The 18555-nt window shown below is 39.4% G+C and overlaps 1 protein-coding gene across 2 annotated transcripts; it reads left to right on the forward strand.

Annotated features, from left to right (window-relative positions):
- Positions 1–1066: 1066 nt before the first annotated feature.
- tmem170a (transmembrane protein 170A) lies at positions 1067–10019 on the forward strand. 2 transcript variants are annotated; one of them, XM_029523315.1, is made up of 3 exons: positions 1067–1724; positions 4980–5079; positions 6146–10019. In XM_029523315.1, exons 1-3 carry the CDS (start codon positions 1610–1612, stop codon positions 6276–6278), a joined length of 348 nt encoding a protein of 115 aa, XP_029379175.1. In that variant the 5' UTR covers positions 1067–1609; the 3' UTR covers positions 6279–10019. The 2 variants fall into 2 exon arrangements, with proteins under 2 accessions (XP_029379175.1, XP_029379174.1); XM_029523314.1 differs by having other exon boundaries at positions 1474–1724; positions 4980–5150; positions 6148–10019.
- The last annotated feature ends 8536 nt before the right edge of the window (positions 10020–18555 follow it).

Genomic DNA, 18555 nt, shown 5'->3' on the forward strand with positions numbered 1-18555 from the left:
TCTCAACAGCAACCAAAGTAACACAGCTCACCAATGCAGGCCCTTGTGTCCTGGAATGATTTTCAATCCTGAAATTCCAGTGTGTGCATGATTTGTTTTTTAGTGCTACTGTCAGCCTGAATGCCATCATCATTCTACATACACTTCCTTCCCTGCATTGACTCCTTCATGAGTCCTTCATGAGTCAATTTTAACTTTTCAAACTTGAATTCATAAAACAAACTTTAAACATGCCACGACTGAGTTCACACACTATTTTTGGTCCTCATAGTACATTTCTCCTTTTATCTTTGTGTTGATCTCCAGCAGCTGCTGAAAAACATGTTTATCTGGGGTTTTGAGATACCTGATGCTTAACTTCCTTTTCTTAGCATTATAATTGATGACCAACTGTTGCATTGGGTCAGTGATCACTGAGCAAAACTCACTAATACATCTACCTATAGCAGATCAAATGATCTACATTTTGTTAGAAAACACACTCTTCTGTTGACCTCCCTCTCCTCTTTACACACAATGTGAAAGAGTTTGTGCTTCATCTGGACAACATGATTCACTGTTGGAATTGGTTCCGAGAGACAATAGTTGTCTAACTCACTTTTCTGTACCAGCATTGAAAAGGGAACAAGCTATTTACAGATGATAGTACAATTTAACCACCACTTTTTGTCTGATTAATTAAATTTAATCTTAATGCCTGAGGCTCTGTGGTCTTTGCAGATGGTTTATTGGCCTTGTCTATCCTGGCTGAGTTAGATCTGTTTTGAACAATCAGTTTAAGATGGTGATTATCAGGAAATCTCCAATGACCCATATTTATGCATTGTGGATATCTTAAAACCTTTCATTGCCTTACATATTTAATGAAATCCAAATATGAATCTTATGTGGTATTAAATGGTTGCCATCTCTGGCTGTCCCACTGCACTGAAACCTAGGACAACATCTAATGGAGAGGTGAAGGACTCTGAACGTGGTCAAAAACACAGCTGCACATTCTGGAACCTCAGAAAACTTGGGAAAGGTCAGTGTATTTCCATTTTCAAGGTTGGACATTGTTCAAACTTTTCCGGTTCTTTAAAGTTTACATTTTAATATAACTTTTAGTGCAGAAATGTAACATAATAATAATAAATCGAAGGGAAAAGTGATATTACACGCATTTTGCATTCTACCTCGAATCTTGCCACAAAAATCTTTCAGGGGCAAGTGGTGCTACGGTAAACAGGCTGTTTGAGAAACGTAAAGTACGGCAGTTCCGACATCACAGTTGAACTGTGGTCCAAGCCGAGAGAGACTCATCTATCTGGCTTTTCCATTAAATAATGTACTACCAGGACAAAAGATAATAAAATATGAGTCCTGATGAACATGTTCCGCTTCTTGTAATCAAAGTTTGTTTTGTTTTCGACGACCTTCCTTATCCGTTCTGATTGAGCTGTCCTGTGCCCCATGGGGACGGGATTGGCAATGTGACGTCAAAGCAAGTTGTGTCGGGTGTTAGCTTTGTGCTAGTTAGACTTAACGTCAAGACTAAGTGCTGGTAAATCCGTCACAGCGTCACGGAGGTCCACATCTGCTTGCTTTATGCCTAGTATCAATGTGAGACATGCAGGACAGGTACAGTGAGATAGGCTTTGTCCAGCAAATACTCGGTTTAAATTTAGTGCCGAGGAAAAATGGTACATACCGAGGCAACGACACATCTCTCAGCGACTTCTCAGGTAGGCTAATGTTTTGTAGCTTGCTAGCTACACAGGCCGTGAGTTGAAATACTTCTCTGAATTTCAGGTTGTGGGTAGAAATCACACACGTGCTTACGTGTTACAATGGTGTCAGTCGCCGAAAGAAATATATTTGTGGGTTTGTGCGGCTGGGGAGTTGGTTTGTTTTGCTGTTCTCCGAAAAGGAGTTAAGGTTGTCGAAAAAAATCTCTTGGCTGTTGTATAGTGAAATTAAAGAAATGCCAAAAGCGTATGTATAAAATGTTTCTTTTTGTGCTTGTCCCATCAGGAAAATAACAGCTCTGTTTTTGTGTGATAACGTTTGGTAAGGTACAACTCCAATGAACGAGTGCTGAAATTATTCTGTACAATAACAATTTGTGCTAAAGATTGACTACATGTACTCATAAACAGCACAGAAAGTAAGCAAAATTTGTGGTTGGGAAATTATTTCTTTGTTGTAACAATGCTTCCTGGCATTAAATCTTATACCGGTGGAAAGCCAGTTTAATTGCCTTTTAAACGGGGCCACATTTGTAAGGAACATGCATTTGTGGGATGAGCAGCAGATCTGAGTATGTGGGTTGCGCCCATGAAAAATTTGCCAAATCTTCTCTGTAAATGCCAAACGGTTTATTTTGCTGTTGCTATTGACTCTTGTTTTGAGCCTCTGGTTCCCCCAAGTGCCTATCAGCACCTGTGAGTATGAGCCTGTTACATTGGTCAGTAGGTGTCCGCTCCAAGAATCGGCATGCCAGGTTTGACTGATCTGAATAGCAATGTGCACTAGGGCAACTTCAAGCTGGTGCAAATTCCCTTTTGAAGTTTTTTTTTGTTTGTTTGTTTGTTTTTTTTAAACAGTGTATATGGCCCATGCAGACATAATCCTCTATAAATGCTCAACAATTAAAAGCATGTAAAAATGCCCCAATTAATATGACCTCGCACACACCTCTTTGTCAACATGAACGCGCAGAATGGAACCGCGTTGCAGCAGCTGTAGCCCACACACACCTCCTCCCCTGCCTCCCACCAGCCAGGTAACATAAGTGAATCGAGTCGAGTGTATTGTTTGCCCCCTGAACCTCAGTTGCCAAGCTATAACTAGCATTTATTTGTCTCTGTTGTGAAGTAGCCTGTCTCATACAGCGCCACACAGCTGAGTACAAATTAGCCGACTGCTCACCTGCTTAACAAGCTAGCCCAAATCAATAATAGATGACCACCACTAATGTAAAAATTTCTTTTTATTAACATATTGACATAAATACATAAGTAATTACATTCAACATGTGCTGGCTGTAATGTTTATGTAATGGCTTACAAGGATGTGGCTGACGGCTCTCTGGCCAAAGGTTCAGGAACAGACTACACGCTCCAGAAAGAATACCAATATGGATGATGCTGAGAAAACAAAAGACAAACACAAGAACATTGTCATCCCATATGTGTCTGGGGTCTCAGAGAAACTCAGGAGGATTTTTAACAAACATCAAATCACTGTAAGTTTCAAACCCAGTTACACTCTCAGGCAAAAACTGGTGCATCCTAAGGGCAAGATGCCACACAACAAAAAAAGCAACCTGGTACATGCTGTCCAATGCAGTGAAGAATGCAAGGACTTATATATTGGGGAGACTAAACAGCCTTTAAATAAACGCATGGCCCAACACGTAAGGGAAAACTCCTCAGGTCCAGTCTCAGCTGTCTAGTCCCACCTAAAGGAAAAGGCACACTCCTCTGAAGACAGCAACGTCAAGATCCTGGACAAAGAGGACAGATGGTTTGAAAGAGGAGTAAAATAAGCCATCAATGTAAAAGTGGAAAAACCATCCCTTAACAATGTCGACCTTTCATCTGTACCCAGGAGAATTAATAACTTAACCTCAGAGACTCTCAACAATCGTCGTTCACCAAGGGTACACCTGACCCAAACAACTGTCGTTCACATGTGACCACAACAATGGTCAATTGAAACCAGTACTTTCACAGGTACTTTTTGGTGAAAACACCCACAGAGGTTAAATGTCTGGGTCTTTCTCCACTGCCTTGGTCAGACTAGTTCAGACTAGTAGACCAACTAACATGAACTGATGAAGCCCTTTGGATAAGAGGCAAAACATCTTCGTCTTCTTAGACAAATACAAGTCCTGCCTACGAATCAATTTGAGACAGAGAACAATGACCTGGATGAGTGAGAATCTTCATAGACACTACACACAGTCAGTCTCCAGTGTCATAGGACTGCCAGGAGGTCTGCCATGACTGCCTGTCATCATCAGGTCCATTTGCACTGGTGTCAGCAACACATGTATTGAAACCTGAACATTAGTGGGAGCGTTATGTTGAACAATGAGTCCAGATTCTGCCTACAGCAGTTGGATCAAAGGGTGGAAGTGTGGAGGACACACAGAGAATGCTATGCTGATTGCTGCACAGATAGAGTAAAATCTTTTGCTGGAGGCCGTGTGATGGTGTGGGCGGGTTTAGTTATTTTTATTATCAATCCTGGCATGCCGATTCTTGGAGCAGACACCTACTGACCAATGTAACAGGGCTCATGCTCACAGGTGCTGATAGGCACTTTAGGGAACCAGAGGCTCAAAACAAGAGTCAATAGCAACAGCAAAATAAACCATGGCATTTGCAGAGAAGACTTGGCAGATTTTTAATTGGCACAACCCACATACTCAGCTCTGCTGCTCATCCCACAAATGCATGTTCTTTACAAATGTGGCCCCATTTAAAAGAGAAATAAGTAGGTTTTCCAACAGTATAAGATTTAATGCCAAGAAGCATTGTTACAACAAACAAATAATCTACCAAGCACAAACTTCCTTATTTTTGTTCTAAGTTTATACAATAATAATATAAAGCAATCAATGTTAAATGTACTGTGTGTATTTGAGCACTAGACAAGTATGTCTCCACCTCTCTAGAACTCAAAAAAATTGGCCCATAATCCCTTTATATGTTCAATTGAATTTTAATCCACAGACTGTGATAATCACAAAAAATAATTAACATGATTTTCATTCTTGTGACGCCATCAATTCAGCACCTGTCACCTGCATGGGATAATTTGCATATTCACACATGTACACACATTTATTCAGGTTCTTCTACAATGGCTACAATACCAATACCAAGAACTCAGATTACATCAAATGAATGATGTGCTCAAAAAGCCCTAGGTGAAACCATCTACTACTATCATGAAGTGATTTGTGACTGCTTGGTTGTATGTTTGTCCAGAGATGTGGTATGGGGTGTTTCTTTGGGCAGCCGTCTCCTCCCTGGTCTTCCACCTGCCTGCAGCTTTGCTGTCACTTGCTACTTTGCGTCAGCACAAGATGGCCCGATTCATGCCCATTGCTATCCTTCTCATGGGCATCGTGGGACCACTTTTTGGGGGAGTCCTCACCAGTAAGTAGCATGTGATATGCATGATGGGAAGACAGTTTTGTTTTGTTTGTTTTTTTTGTTTGTTTGTTTTTTTTCTTTTTGATTTTTTTTTTTTTTTTTTTTGTTTCACTGCTCTACCACTCTCATTTTGCTTAATTAAAATGTAAGTCTATTAAATTTGTATCAGTAAAATGGTCAGCTAAAATAATAAAATATGAATGAAGGGTTTAATTGACAGGGTGTTGAACTAATTGTTTTCCAACAGAACAAATGATCTTTGATAATTTTTTCTGACAGACTCCCATAAAGAGCAGCCAGTGTAGCAAATCCAAGTAAACTAACCATTTCCTCGATTTAGTTTAATTGTAACTGGAAAAAGGCAACTCATTAAATGACCTTTTTTTTTTTTTTTTTTTTTCCTCCCCTGAAATTCACAAAAAATTGTCTTGAAAAATGTTGCTAACGTAATATAAACCAGGTCAACCTCAATCTGGTTTATGGTCCTGCGTTACATCAATGCTGTACCTTTGCCATCGTGAACTCTTCGAACTTCGTCACTCCGTTTCGTTGCGGTTCAGTTCAATTCCACACTGTTAGGGGGTTTGCTCTCCTTTCCTGAATGGTTATCATCGTCCATAGTTGATTCTTTGTTTAGTTTCTGGCTCGAAGAGTTGTAAAGGTGCTCATATTTTCTTATTTTTTCAATGAGTCTCTCCTTGACTTGACCCATGCTCCATTCATGTACAACAACAAGATGTTTAAAAATGAAATCTGGCTCAAACTGGAAATACGGAACCAGAAATACGTTGCTACCAACCAAACCAATCACAGCCCAATCCCATCTGTGCTGGGTCTGCATCACTTCAACATGTAGTTATATTTTTTTGGGAGGTGCATGTGAGGCTACACTGAGGGCTACAGTGAGCCTCCTTACCCTATGACGTAGGTACAACGTTGATTTTAACACAGGACCATAAACCAGGCTTAACACTCCTTTGGGTTTTCTTATGTCATTCAGGTGCAGCCATAGCAGGTGTGTACAAGGCAGCAGGGAAGACGATGATGTCTTTGGAGGCGCTTGTCTTTGGTGTGGGACAGTCGTTTTGTGTCCTCATCATCTCCTTCCTCAGAGTACTTGCCACCCTTTAGCAGTTCGGATGCCTGTACAGCTGCACCTGATACTGCTGGGTCAGTCTGAAGCCAGCTGCACTGTTTCCTGAAAAGGCCTGACTTCAACATGTTACAGAAATAGATACTGGTAAACCTTAATCAGTCAGACCTAGGATATGATGTGATTTCCTGCTCACAGACCAGGATCAGGGTGGGTTTTATTCCACTGTGAAAGAAAATGCAACAGTTGAACTGAAGGGATGTGTTAGGGGCACTCATTGTTGTGGCTGCTGTGTGCAATACAAGTTAGCATCAAGATGGCACTAACCTCTCTCAGGAGCTCTGTGTGTGTGAATGTATGTTTGTCAGATAGACTGACCCTCTATTGAGAAACAAAGACCTGACAGCCTGATGGTAAATAATGTTATATGCAACATCTTCCCCTTGAGGCCTTAATTTCCATTTTCCAAAACCTAAAGTGGTGTTTATGTCTCTCCCTCACTGCTCTTTCAGTTTTTCTTGTTGTTCCCTTTTTGTGTGCGTTTTTAATCTTTTTCTTTTTTGTCTTTTCCCAAATCACTCCATGTCTTAGTGCCTGTGTGTTGCAGTTAATTCCAAATGAGTAACTACAACATGCTTCCTTCTCAACTAACTCTTTTAAACAGGCCCACAAATTAAGAGGGTTTTGTAGATGTCATTTTTGCAGATCCAGCCGAAAGAATGTGTCTTCAGCTCCTTGGTTTGTGTGAACAGATCAGAGGTTTGAACACTTGATGCCTTCATTTCAGAGGAGCTGTTGATTCTGCTGTGTTATTCTCTGACACTGAGCATATATGTATATACTTCAAATTATTTCAGATGTTTGTAGCTTTTTGAAATTTGATGACCAAAATAGCAATTGCTCTTGTATTTTTCTTCACTAAATGTGAAAATGAAGGTCCAGCAGAAGTGTTGCCCTCTGTAATTTTTATTCCCACAGCCCTCTCTGATGGCTTGTAGTTACTTTTAGTGTCAGGTGACAGGTTTAGAGGTATCAGTGATTATAACACTACAAAGGCTGTTACATAATTTTGACCTCGCATCACAAGAGGCTTTATGATTGCAAATGAGCCTGTTAACAGAAGAGTTTTTCTCTCTCTCTCTCTCTCTCAAAATAAGAAATAAATTCAGCAAATTACATCTCATCTTTTTGTCATATGATGCTAACCCTAATCGATTTTTGTTTCTTTTTTTTATAAATTTCTTCTTCTTTTTTTTTTTTTTTTTTTAAACGTCTGACCAGCAAAACAAGAGAACATACTGATTCTAACAGAACAGGAAGGAATACAGTTGGTTTGATTGTTTTAATACATGGCAACCTAGGTATTATCATGACTGGAAGTGGCATTTCCTATTTTTACGCATACACACTTAACAAAAAACAAAAATTTAAACCCAGATGCAACTAGATAATGCACGGTATTAGTGAAAAATTCTTTGAGCTGTCTGGCTGACAAGCTACATACAGTATATGGCTGAATAAATGCAGTCCTTTGACCATTTTTGGATCGAATGTAATGGAGATCAAAATGACTTCATGGCCCTTCAAGTTAAAAATACTCTCTTTAGCCCTCTCTTATTCTAGGTCACCGTAACACATTATATGATAACACATTTCTCGGAAAAGTCACTGACTGGGAGACACAAAGGTGTTTATTCAAGCTGAATCGTGTGCATTTTTATATGTGAGCAAGGTCAAATTGACTTGGTGGCCTTTGTAGTGTTATAAAACTAAGTGTTTCTAAATGCTTTTTCTATGTAATTATTTTTGGCCTGTGACTACACTACCTTTTTTTTACAATATCTTTGCCTTGATGAAAATAAAACAAATATGATGTTAACTGCCCTTCATGAACCTGGTGGTGTCTAGTGGCCCTGCAGTTTCATCAAGTTAAGAATGAAAATCCAGGCAGACTCTCTGGATCTGGTACAGTGTGAGCTCTGACAGAGACTTTGAGCTCTCCTTGTGGACTGTTTCACCACCTGCAGCCTGTTAAACTCATGCAATAGTCAAGAAAACAAAAGCCTTCATGATTCATTTCAGCCTTCATGAAGTTCACTGTCACCAACAGCAAGACAAGACAGCTCTAGTGACAGTCACCGGAGGACTTGGGAGAGGTTTTCTTTCCTCCTTGTCAACTCACTTACTGGCAGCTATCAGACAGTGGAGCCTTTGTCGTACTAGTGTAGTGGAGTTCCTTTCAAGCTGCAGGAAGCTTGGAATGTTGGCATTTCATGAGACCTCTCATGGCTGTGCAATGAAGTTCTTTGAGTGAATGTGTTGTTTTTCCAGTAACACTCACTGATATGAATAACTCTGTTCTGGAAATTTTGTACTTCCGCCTTTGTCAATCTGGGAGCCATAGCACTCATTCTAACATCTCATGAGCTGTGTCTGAAACTGCTCCCTAATCCCTAATTAGTGCACTAGATGGGGAGCCCGTTTTCTAGTGGTGTCTGAAATCTTTTGCGACAAAATGTAGTGCACTGAAAGTATCTCACAGTGCACTGTGAAAAGTATTGAATAGCCGATGGTAACTTACCCAGGCAAGATATTCCATGATGCATGATGCATTGCAGCAAAAATGAAATATTAACTATTTAATGGCGATTAAAAAAAAGAATTAAAATAATGGCAAGGCAAGTTTATTTCATAGTTTATTTTATAGTACATGTCTTCAAAAGGCAATTAAACATACTGTTTACATGAATGTAAAGAGCATTAACATCATGCAAAACAGACATTCAAGTAACGTTCAATTACAATTAAAAACTTACCTAAGAGACAAGAAAATAGAAAATAAAAATATAATAATAGAAGACCAAATAACGAGAGAAAAATTGCAGCGCAGTGCAAGATTATCAAAAGCATTCTGTCTGTAGCTGTGAGGTGGGTACGTTTTAATTGTGCGACAGCGATGACGCAATTAATGGTGCCAAAAGTAGTGTCCGGAAGCGATTGTTCATATTGTGAGTTCACTATATAGTCCACTACATTCAACTCCCTGTATAGGGGGTAGGAAGTAGGGAGTGGTTTTGGACACAGCCCTAGTCTCAAAGTGTTCTGGCAGCACTATCTCAAAGCAGCCAGGTCTCGGGTCAAACTGGACTCCAATTTTACTTAATATCAGACACCCAGACAGGGTTGAAGTTCATGTTCTTGCAGTAGCAGACCATACATTTAAGACTGAGGCTTTAGGTGATGTCCTACCAGAATTTATCCACTTCTTAATACTATCATTATGGCACAATGGCTCTAGAAACCACTGTAGCTCTTAAAATAGATACAATTGGATTAACATGAGTAGTTAGAACATGGGACTCTGAAGTACTTGATTCTGATTGGTCAATCGCAAAAATTCTGCTGTGGTTATTTCTGAATAGATGACCGCTGCTCTGTTGCTAAGGGAGCTAGGACATAGCTACCACAACGAAGTGATAGTGATAGTGGTAACATGCAATACTTTACTGACATCACTTTAGGAGGGGACAAAATATTTCACAGGAAAAAAGAGAGGAGAGAGTGCAGGACTGCAGAGCTGATGAAGAGCGTTTTGACTTTTGCTCAGAGTAGGTTGATAATTTGAATAATTAAAACATGTTTTCATGCTAATTTTGTGTCACATTGTGTTATGTTACTTGTAAGCCATGCTGTAAGTGACTAGGTAAATGTCTAAAAATAATCCCCTGACAGAGCAGCTCCTTCAGCCATTGTAGGTTTAAAAAAAAAAAAACAGCAAGTTGATCTACAGTTAACATCGCTTCCGAGTCACCAGCTTCAGTTTTGTTACAGTTACTTAAAATAAGAGAGAGAGATGCATAATAATTTAGGTTGCATCGCACTGCCTCTCACTTAGTATGTATCCAATCAAAGGACATCAACATGACGCCTGTTAGCTGGCACCAATGTCGCCATCTCGGAATCTGATTGGTTGCTGCAACTGTTCACTCTTCTGTTCAATTAGAGTCTAAAATAAAAGCAGCATTGATACATATTTTAGCTATTGTGACGACAAAAGTTGATTTAATTTTTTTATTTAAAAAAAAAAAGTTTAAATGAATTGTGTGCATGTGTAGAATTATTCAACCCTCAGCTTCAGTACTTTGTGGAGTGTCCTTGTGCTCTTATTACCTCGAACAAATGTTTTCAGTAAGTGCGGAAAAGTGCTGAAAGCCACCTTAAATGGATCTCAGTACAGAAGCCTCAAACTCAGGGGTGTTTGATGGCTTCTGTGCTGCAAATGCCTTCTTTGAATCCCAAGATTTTCAATGGATTTATATATGGTGACCATGAAGGCCAAAGGCCCTTCAGGCTGGATAAAATAACCTATTCCCTCAGTTTTTGTGTAAGCTTCATTGTCTTCCATATGATTGCAACTCACCTTGGATACCTGTGCATCACAGCCGATAGGGTATCCAAAAGCTTCAGTATGTTCAAACTCCACTTTAGGCCATGGAAAACTAGCAGAAGGCTTTGTAAGGCTTTAACAACAATATTATAGAGGTTTTTTGAATAATTGTGACACTTAACTCATGAAAAAGTCACCCAAAGCAGAATATTGCTCTTTTAAAAAACCTTAATTGATAAAACCTCAAAATCTAATTGCAAATCTAGTTCTTGCACCTGTTTAGTGATATTGTGTTTATGTTGGTGGGGGTGGGGGGGGGGGGCGAGGGTTTAATGGTAGAAGAGAAAACAGAAACACTTACCTGTACATTTCAGAATTGATTTTAAGATCCTTTTATTGGTTTATAAATCTCTTAATGGTCTTAGTCCTTCCTATTTATCAGATTTGCTTTATCATATGAGCCCTCTAGAACTCTGGTAGTGGCCTTTTAATTGTTATAAAAATTACAACTTTTACCCATGGTGAGGCATCCTTTTATTATTATGGCCTACATCTGAGGACTTAATTTGGCTTTCAAATGATTTTTTTAAAATAATTATTTAATTTTGATTTCCTTACGTCCTTTTTGTTTGATCTTATTTTTATCTTATTAACATTTTATTCCTTTATCCTGAGTTCTTCAACTTGGGGGAGGGGGGCAAGTGGGGGAAACATTGTTTTTTGCTTTTATAATGTGAAGCACTTTGTGTTACTTTTTTGTATGAAAGGTGCTATATAAATAAAGTTTGATTGACCGACCTTCGGACCAAGTACAAGCTGAAATTGTGCTGTCTCTGACAGCTTCAACTCTAAGTGAATGTGAGCATCTGACAGGACTACATTGGTTTTATCCTGTTGTGTGTAATAATCTGGCCTTTCAAATTGATCGTAATTGATTATTTCGAACATAATATTCAGTGTGTCACATAAATAGAAAACACCTCCATCCAGCATTCCAAATAAACTTAGTGATATTGAAACAGAACAATGAAATAAAACATTGTGAAACCCATTACAACCATGACTGAAATCTATGACTGAAAAAACAACCATAAATGTAACAGCACAAACTGACTTACCAATCACCGAATGAGCCACGTAAAGAAACTGCAGTAGTGTGCACAGACATTTTTGGGGGCAGGTGCTCAGGGAAAAGTTAAGGGCGCTTTGTGCAGCATGTGGAACTTCCAACTCTGTTATGATAGCAGTGTGAAAAAAAAAGCATTGCAGGCAGCACATGTTGAATGTAATTGCTTATGTATTTATGTCAATATGTTAATAAAAATATGTTTTTACATTAATGGTGGTCATCTATTATTGATTTGGGCCAGCTTTTTAAGCAGGTGAGCAGTCGGCTAATTTGTACTCAGCTATGTGGCACTGTATGAGACAGGCTACTTCACAACAAAGACAAATAAATGCTAGTTATAGCTTGCAACTGAGGTTTAGGGGGCAGGAAGTGTGTGTGTGAGCTGCAGCTGCTGCAATGCGGCTCCGTTCTGCGCATTCATGTTGACAAAGGAAGAGAGGTGTGTGCAGGGGGGTCATATTAATTGGAGCATTTTCACATGCTTTTAATTGTTGAGCATTTAGCTCAACAATTGTTGACACTAGGTGGTGAATTTAGCACTACCTAGTGTCTGCCTGTGCACGGCACTGGACGCAAGGAATAAAAACAGTTCATGAAACAGGCCAATCAGAAGTTTCTGACCCGATTGCACTCGTTTAGATCAAAACTTCCTGTTGAGTTCGGTGGGTTATGCCAGTTATTGCTACAATTGACATGTTACGTCAGCCATACGTTGACCTAATGTATTTCCAACTTAACTATAGCAAGCAGAAGACATGGCTGGAGTTAAGCAGAATCACTCTGTTTCGGATCATTATTATTATCATTATGGACACCAGTAGAAGCAAACATATGTCCTGAAGAACATGGCACAGATTCATTTCAAAATGAGACACGAAGCAGTGTTTATTTAAAACAGAGGTAGTTTATTCTTCTACTACTGCTTCCTAAATATCAGACAATTCTGCGCATGTCAAAAATATTTATTCCATTCAGACATGAGATGAATGTAAGCACACATCATGAAAACACATCAGATTTTTTTAGGGTCCATGTAAACAGTAAAGCTTTAATCCAAATTCTAATCAGATGGGAGAAATTTTGCGCCTGCAAACATAGCCAGTGACTGTGTACAGTGGTTCAAACAGGAATTGTATAATGTCCAGGCTAACGGACTTTACCTCCCGCGATTAAGTAAATTTCCTCAGGAAAAACCCCATCAAATAAAATTAATCATAGGAAGCTATAGAATCAAATCAAATCAAATTACATTTATTTATATAGTGCCAAATCATAACAAAGTTACTTTATATATAGAGCAGGTCTAGACCAAACTCTAAAATTATTTAAAGACACCCAACAGATCCTTCGATGAGCAAGCACTTGGCAACAGTGACAAGGAAAAACTTCATTTAAGAGGCAAAAACCTCAGGCAGAACCAGGCTCAGAGAGGGCGGCCAACTGCCTTGACCAATTGGCTAGAGAGAGAGGCACGGGGGGTGGGGGTATTCAATACAGTTGCAGGCATGGAGTTCATGGAGATATGGGAGCAGCAGGCGTTGCAGGAACACAGGGTAGTGATGATTCACCACCTGCAGGAGTGCACACAAAACCTCTCAGAAACTGCATTAACACTTCTGCAGCCAGCCAGATTACAACAGTTATGACTATATTCTGAAAACTACTCACCATGCCAGATAAATCAAATGCATAATAAATTCAAGAAATATTGTACAAAAATCATAAACAGGCACCTATTTGTTTGACATGGGCTAAATATCAAGAATAATCAGGTGAATGCTAACAAACAACTAAATCAAGAGTGCACTGAAGTAACCTAAGTGCGCTGTTCTAGTTCACTGCAAGAGAAAATTGTCATTAATTAATCGTGTGTTATCAATTAAATACATCATCCCTTTCACAGTAAACATTCATTATACTTAACAGTCCAAACTACTGAGCCTTTCATGCAGTCTCCAAGCCTCCATATATTCAGAAACAGCTTCAACTAATTGTATCTGTGACTCAATAAAGACAAATCCAAGAACGAATTGAAAAAACACATTATTATTTCTCATTATTTTGGAGAGAAATAATTCATATGAAATTTCTCTATCAAAAGTGGGAGAGGAGACGCATTTGTCCCAGTTTCTCTGGAAATAATGATTGGATCTTGGAGGCCAAACATTGTTGTACTTGAGAAATGGAAATGACTGATAGAAATACAGACAGACACACTACATGAAACAATATGAATAATGATAAGATACCAGATAGAGTATAGTTCTAACATTTGTATGTGCACACAAAACCATGTTTTACTGATGTTTCCAATCCAAATCAAATCAAATTAATTTAAATAGCTCCAAATCCTAAAATAAACTCAAGGCACTCTACATATAGAGCAGTTAATAAAGTTAATAAAGAAACCCAATCAAATTCCTCATCAGCAAAAACCTGGCGACAGTGGCAAAGAAAAGGTTCTTTTAAGAGGCAGAAACCTTGTAGGGAAGCAGAATGGATGTTTTAGTATATTAAACATAAAGCGTACACTGCAGCTATTTTTTCACTCTGGTACTGAAAGGAAAAAGTAAAGAACCATGTGACCATTGTGTTGTCTCTGTCAGTATCTTCTCCCCTTTTGCTGAGTCCCTCAGAGCGGGGGTGGCCAATCCATCCTGTAGAACATCTACTCTGCATGTTTGAGATGTTTTCCTATTCCAGGACACATGATTGAAAGGAGTGGCTCCTTGTCAAACTTCTGCAAAGCTTGATGATGAGCTGATCATTGGTGATCATTGCTCAGGATCAGAAACATCTCAATGATGCAGGGCTGAGGTCCTCCCGGACCAAGGCCCTGAATACCTTGAAGGTATTCAGTGAAAGCCTCAGAAAAAATATTGAAAATATTATATATATATATATATGTTTAAATAAGTTGTATTCAGTCAGTACTAGTAACAATTTCTTGGGAAACAATGGGTTGACATAATAGAACAAGAAACAGAACAATCACAATTTTTCTTCCAATGGTATTTGGGTAGGCTATTAAATCAAATCAGATTTATTTGTATAGCACCAAATCATAACAAAGTTACATCAAGGCACTTTACATATAGAGCAGGTCTAGACCAAACTCTTTATAAATTTATTTAAAGAGACCCAACAGATCCCCCGATGAGCAATCACTTGGCAACAGTGGCAAGGAAAAACTTGGCAGAAACCTCGAGCAGAACCAGGTTCAGGGGGGGCGGCCATCTACCTCGACCGGTTGGGTTGAGAGTGGGAGAGAGAGAGAGAGAGTGAGATAGGCATTGGGGGGAGGGGGGTGTAGGCAGGAACATGTTGCTGCATGAAGTTCATGGAGTTGAGCTGTAGTACAGAATTCATGAAATATGGGACCAGCAGGTGTTGCAGGAACATGGGATGGCAATGAGTCACCACCTGCAGGATGAGGACAGGGAGAGAGAGGAGAGGAACTGGGAGAGACAGAGACTTTGGCAGAACATGGTTAGTAAATGCAGTATAAATGCTTAGAACTGGGTGAAACTGTGTTTTTTAAGAAGGATGGTTCTTATCAGCATGCAAGGGGGGAGGAAAGGAGAGCGAGCGAGGGAGAGAGAAAGAGGGAGAGGGGGAGAGAAGGTGACAGGGAAAGAAGGTGACAGGGAGAGACAGACAGCGAGGGAGAGAGAGAAAGAGAGAGAGAGAGAGAGAGAGAGAGAGAGAGAAGCTCAGTCCTTCCCCCGGCAGCCTAGGCCTACAGCAGCATAGCTAAAGAGTAGAGGACTTTAACTTTTTAGCTATAAGCTCTGTCATACAGGAAGGTTCGGTCTGGTCTTGAAAATTGCTCGAGTCCGCCCCCTGGACAAATACTGGAAGTTGGTTCCATAGAAGAGGAGCCTGATAACTGAAAGATCTGCCTCCAGATTTACTCTTGGAGACTCTAGGAACCACAAGTAAACCTCCATCTAGAGAGCGGAGTGGCCTACTAGGACAGTAAGGAACTATGAGTTCTCTGAGATATGATGGAGCTTGGCCATTAAGAGCTTTATACGATAAAAGAAGGATTTTGAATTCTACTCTATATTTTACTGGCAGCCAATGAAGAGCAGCTAACACAGGAGAGATATGATCTCTTTTCCTAGTTCCTGTTAATATTTGTGCAGCAGCATTCTGAATTAACTGAGGGCCTTTTAGAGATTTGTTTGGACATCCAGATAATAATGAGTTACAGTAGTCCAGTATAGAAGTTACAAATGCATGGACTAGTTTTTCTGCATCATCCTGAGAAAGGATGTTTCTGATTTTCGTAATGTTTCTAAGGTGGAAGAAAGCTGACCTACTAACTTGTTTTATGTGAGGGACAAAGGACATGTCCTGGTCAAAAATTACTCCAAGGTTTCTTACAGTGGAGCTGGAAGCCAAAGTGATGCCGTCCAGACTGATGAGATGATATGGGTCTATAGTTTGCCAAAACATCTGGATCAAGATTAGGCTTTTTAAGGTGGGGTTTGATGACCGCGGTCTTAAGGGCTGAGGTACATAACCAAGAAGGCACAAATTTGGGAATCATACCAAGGAGCCAGCCTCCTCAGATTGAATACTTTCTTGTTGAGAGGGGCGGCATTGTCGAGATTCGAACGCAGTGTGGCCATAGTACTAGTCACAAGGTCATCAACCTGTGTATGGGAGAAATCCTCATTTGAATTTAGATATGGCATTGTTGGGAATGATGACCAAATGTTCTCTTTAAATTTAGCCACAGCAGCTTCAGATAAGCATCTTCTATAGCTGAATTTATTCCTCAATGCTGTGGAGCCCATTAAACTCAAATGTAATAAGGTAATGGTCAGTCAGGAGACAGTTTTGAAAAGAATTGTTATCTTGTCAATTTCAATGCCATATATTAGAACAAGATCAAGGATATGATTGTAGAAGTGAGTATGTTCAGGCCTAAACCTACAATTTGCAGACAGTTTTATAGCCATTAAGGCCAGCGAAAAATGGCTGAGCATAACTTACAAAGAGCTTTTTCCTTTTCCCATTTCACCTCAGAAGGTGTTTGTGTTATACTTTTGGCAGAAATATTAAATCTACATTGAAATTCAATTGTGTCTACGCTGAAACAAACACAAACAACCATTGGACCAGCAGTGGATCCATCTTTAGTTGTTGAACAGTAGCTAATGATTATTTTAGACATTTTACTTTCATTCCAGCTAAACAAATATGTGAGGTAAGTGAAAGTGTGATTTGCTTGTTCCATTTAGTTTTTGTAATTAAATGATGTCACAATAGCCAGCTTTGAATGTCTGTTTTCACAGAATTACCTTTGTTAGTTGTGAAGCCAGTTGGGGCAAATAAACCTTTAAAATGCTGAACATCCATGTGATAGGGGTCTGACTATTATTTGCATTGCTATGTTTAACCCCTCTACACAGAGGCCCTTTTTGGCATTTTCTGCCTGTTTTGGTATCGCTGCAAATAAAGCTTTATAACTTCAGATGTACTAATCCCAGAACTATGGCTGATGGCTATAAATATTGAAGATTAAAATATTAAATAGAGTCATTACCTAAAAAAAGGGCCATTGAAAGAACTATATTTTTTTAAAAATAAAAAACGGGTTAGAATTTTTTTGTGAAAACAGTGATATCTCAAAATTTTCACTATGAAACAGGTAGAATTTTACATATATGGTGCACACACTCCCTGTCCACACGTGTACCAAAACTTAGGCTGATAGGTAAAACTACTGAGGAACTATAGAGTTTTTTACCAAACAGTGCCCCTTGGCTATCTCCAGTCTGCCAAACCTATCCAAAATGGTCCAATTTGGCTAAAATTCACACTGCAAGATTTCAGTGATATATACATTTTTTTAAACAGATAACTTTTTGGGGCCAATCACAGACATGACTGCTTTTAGGAACACCAGTTACAAAAGTAAAATTTCATTTGAAAATTGCATTTATAGGGCTGAATATATGGTGTCCAAAACCTATCCAAGTACAAATTTGACCTATTTTTGCCTGTTTTATGTTATTATTTTGAAGCTTTATAACTCGGGCTGTCCGGGTGCGTCACTGAGTGCGTCACCGCGTGTGCGTCACTGCCTGTATGTCCCGTGCGGCTCTGGTCCTGTTACGCAGCCCTTATTTGCTGGGACAAACGGCTCAATCAGGGATTGTTATATGCCAGAGGAAACCTCAGGGCCTCTGCTATTGGAGGGAAAGATTGTTTTCATCATCACTTTGATTGACAGGAGACGCTGCCTGCGCGTAGTAGATGCGCAGTCTGACGGACTTTTAAATTAGCGTTAGTCCAGAGGGGAAAAAATACAAAATGTCCGATTAACTGGACATGATGGATAAAATCTTCGACTTTAAATTGTGGCCGAGCTTGTTGTTTTATTAAATGTTTTAGTCGGGGTTTGATCGAAGAATGTTCGTATTTCACGGAGACAGAAAACAATGTGCGACTTTTTTTCGTTTTTGGTGAGCAGGCTTGTTGAAACCTTTATCGGGAAATAAACTCAATTTTTGCACTTTGGTGTTATTTCTATGAAAGTATACGATTTTTTTGGAGGTGAAAGAAACGGGTTAAAGATAGTACACATATGTTTACAGTCCCTTTGTTGTTGACGTGATGCCGCTTGTTGTCTTGCCATCGTCTCCTACTGTCCGACACATTTTCAGTAACTATGATAAAACCGGAGCACCCAGAAACGTCAAAAATTTTGTGCATGTAGCTGAAAGTGTGTTAAAAACGTCTGGGGTGAAATTTTCATTAAACTGCTGTATAAAGCGCGCCTTTC

The sequence above is a fragment of the Echeneis naucrates genome, chromosome 16 (assembly GCF_900963305.1).
Source record: "Echeneis naucrates chromosome 16, fEcheNa1.1, whole genome shotgun sequence".
NCBI lineage: Eukaryota > Metazoa > Chordata > Actinopteri > Carangiformes > Echeneidae > Echeneis > Echeneis naucrates.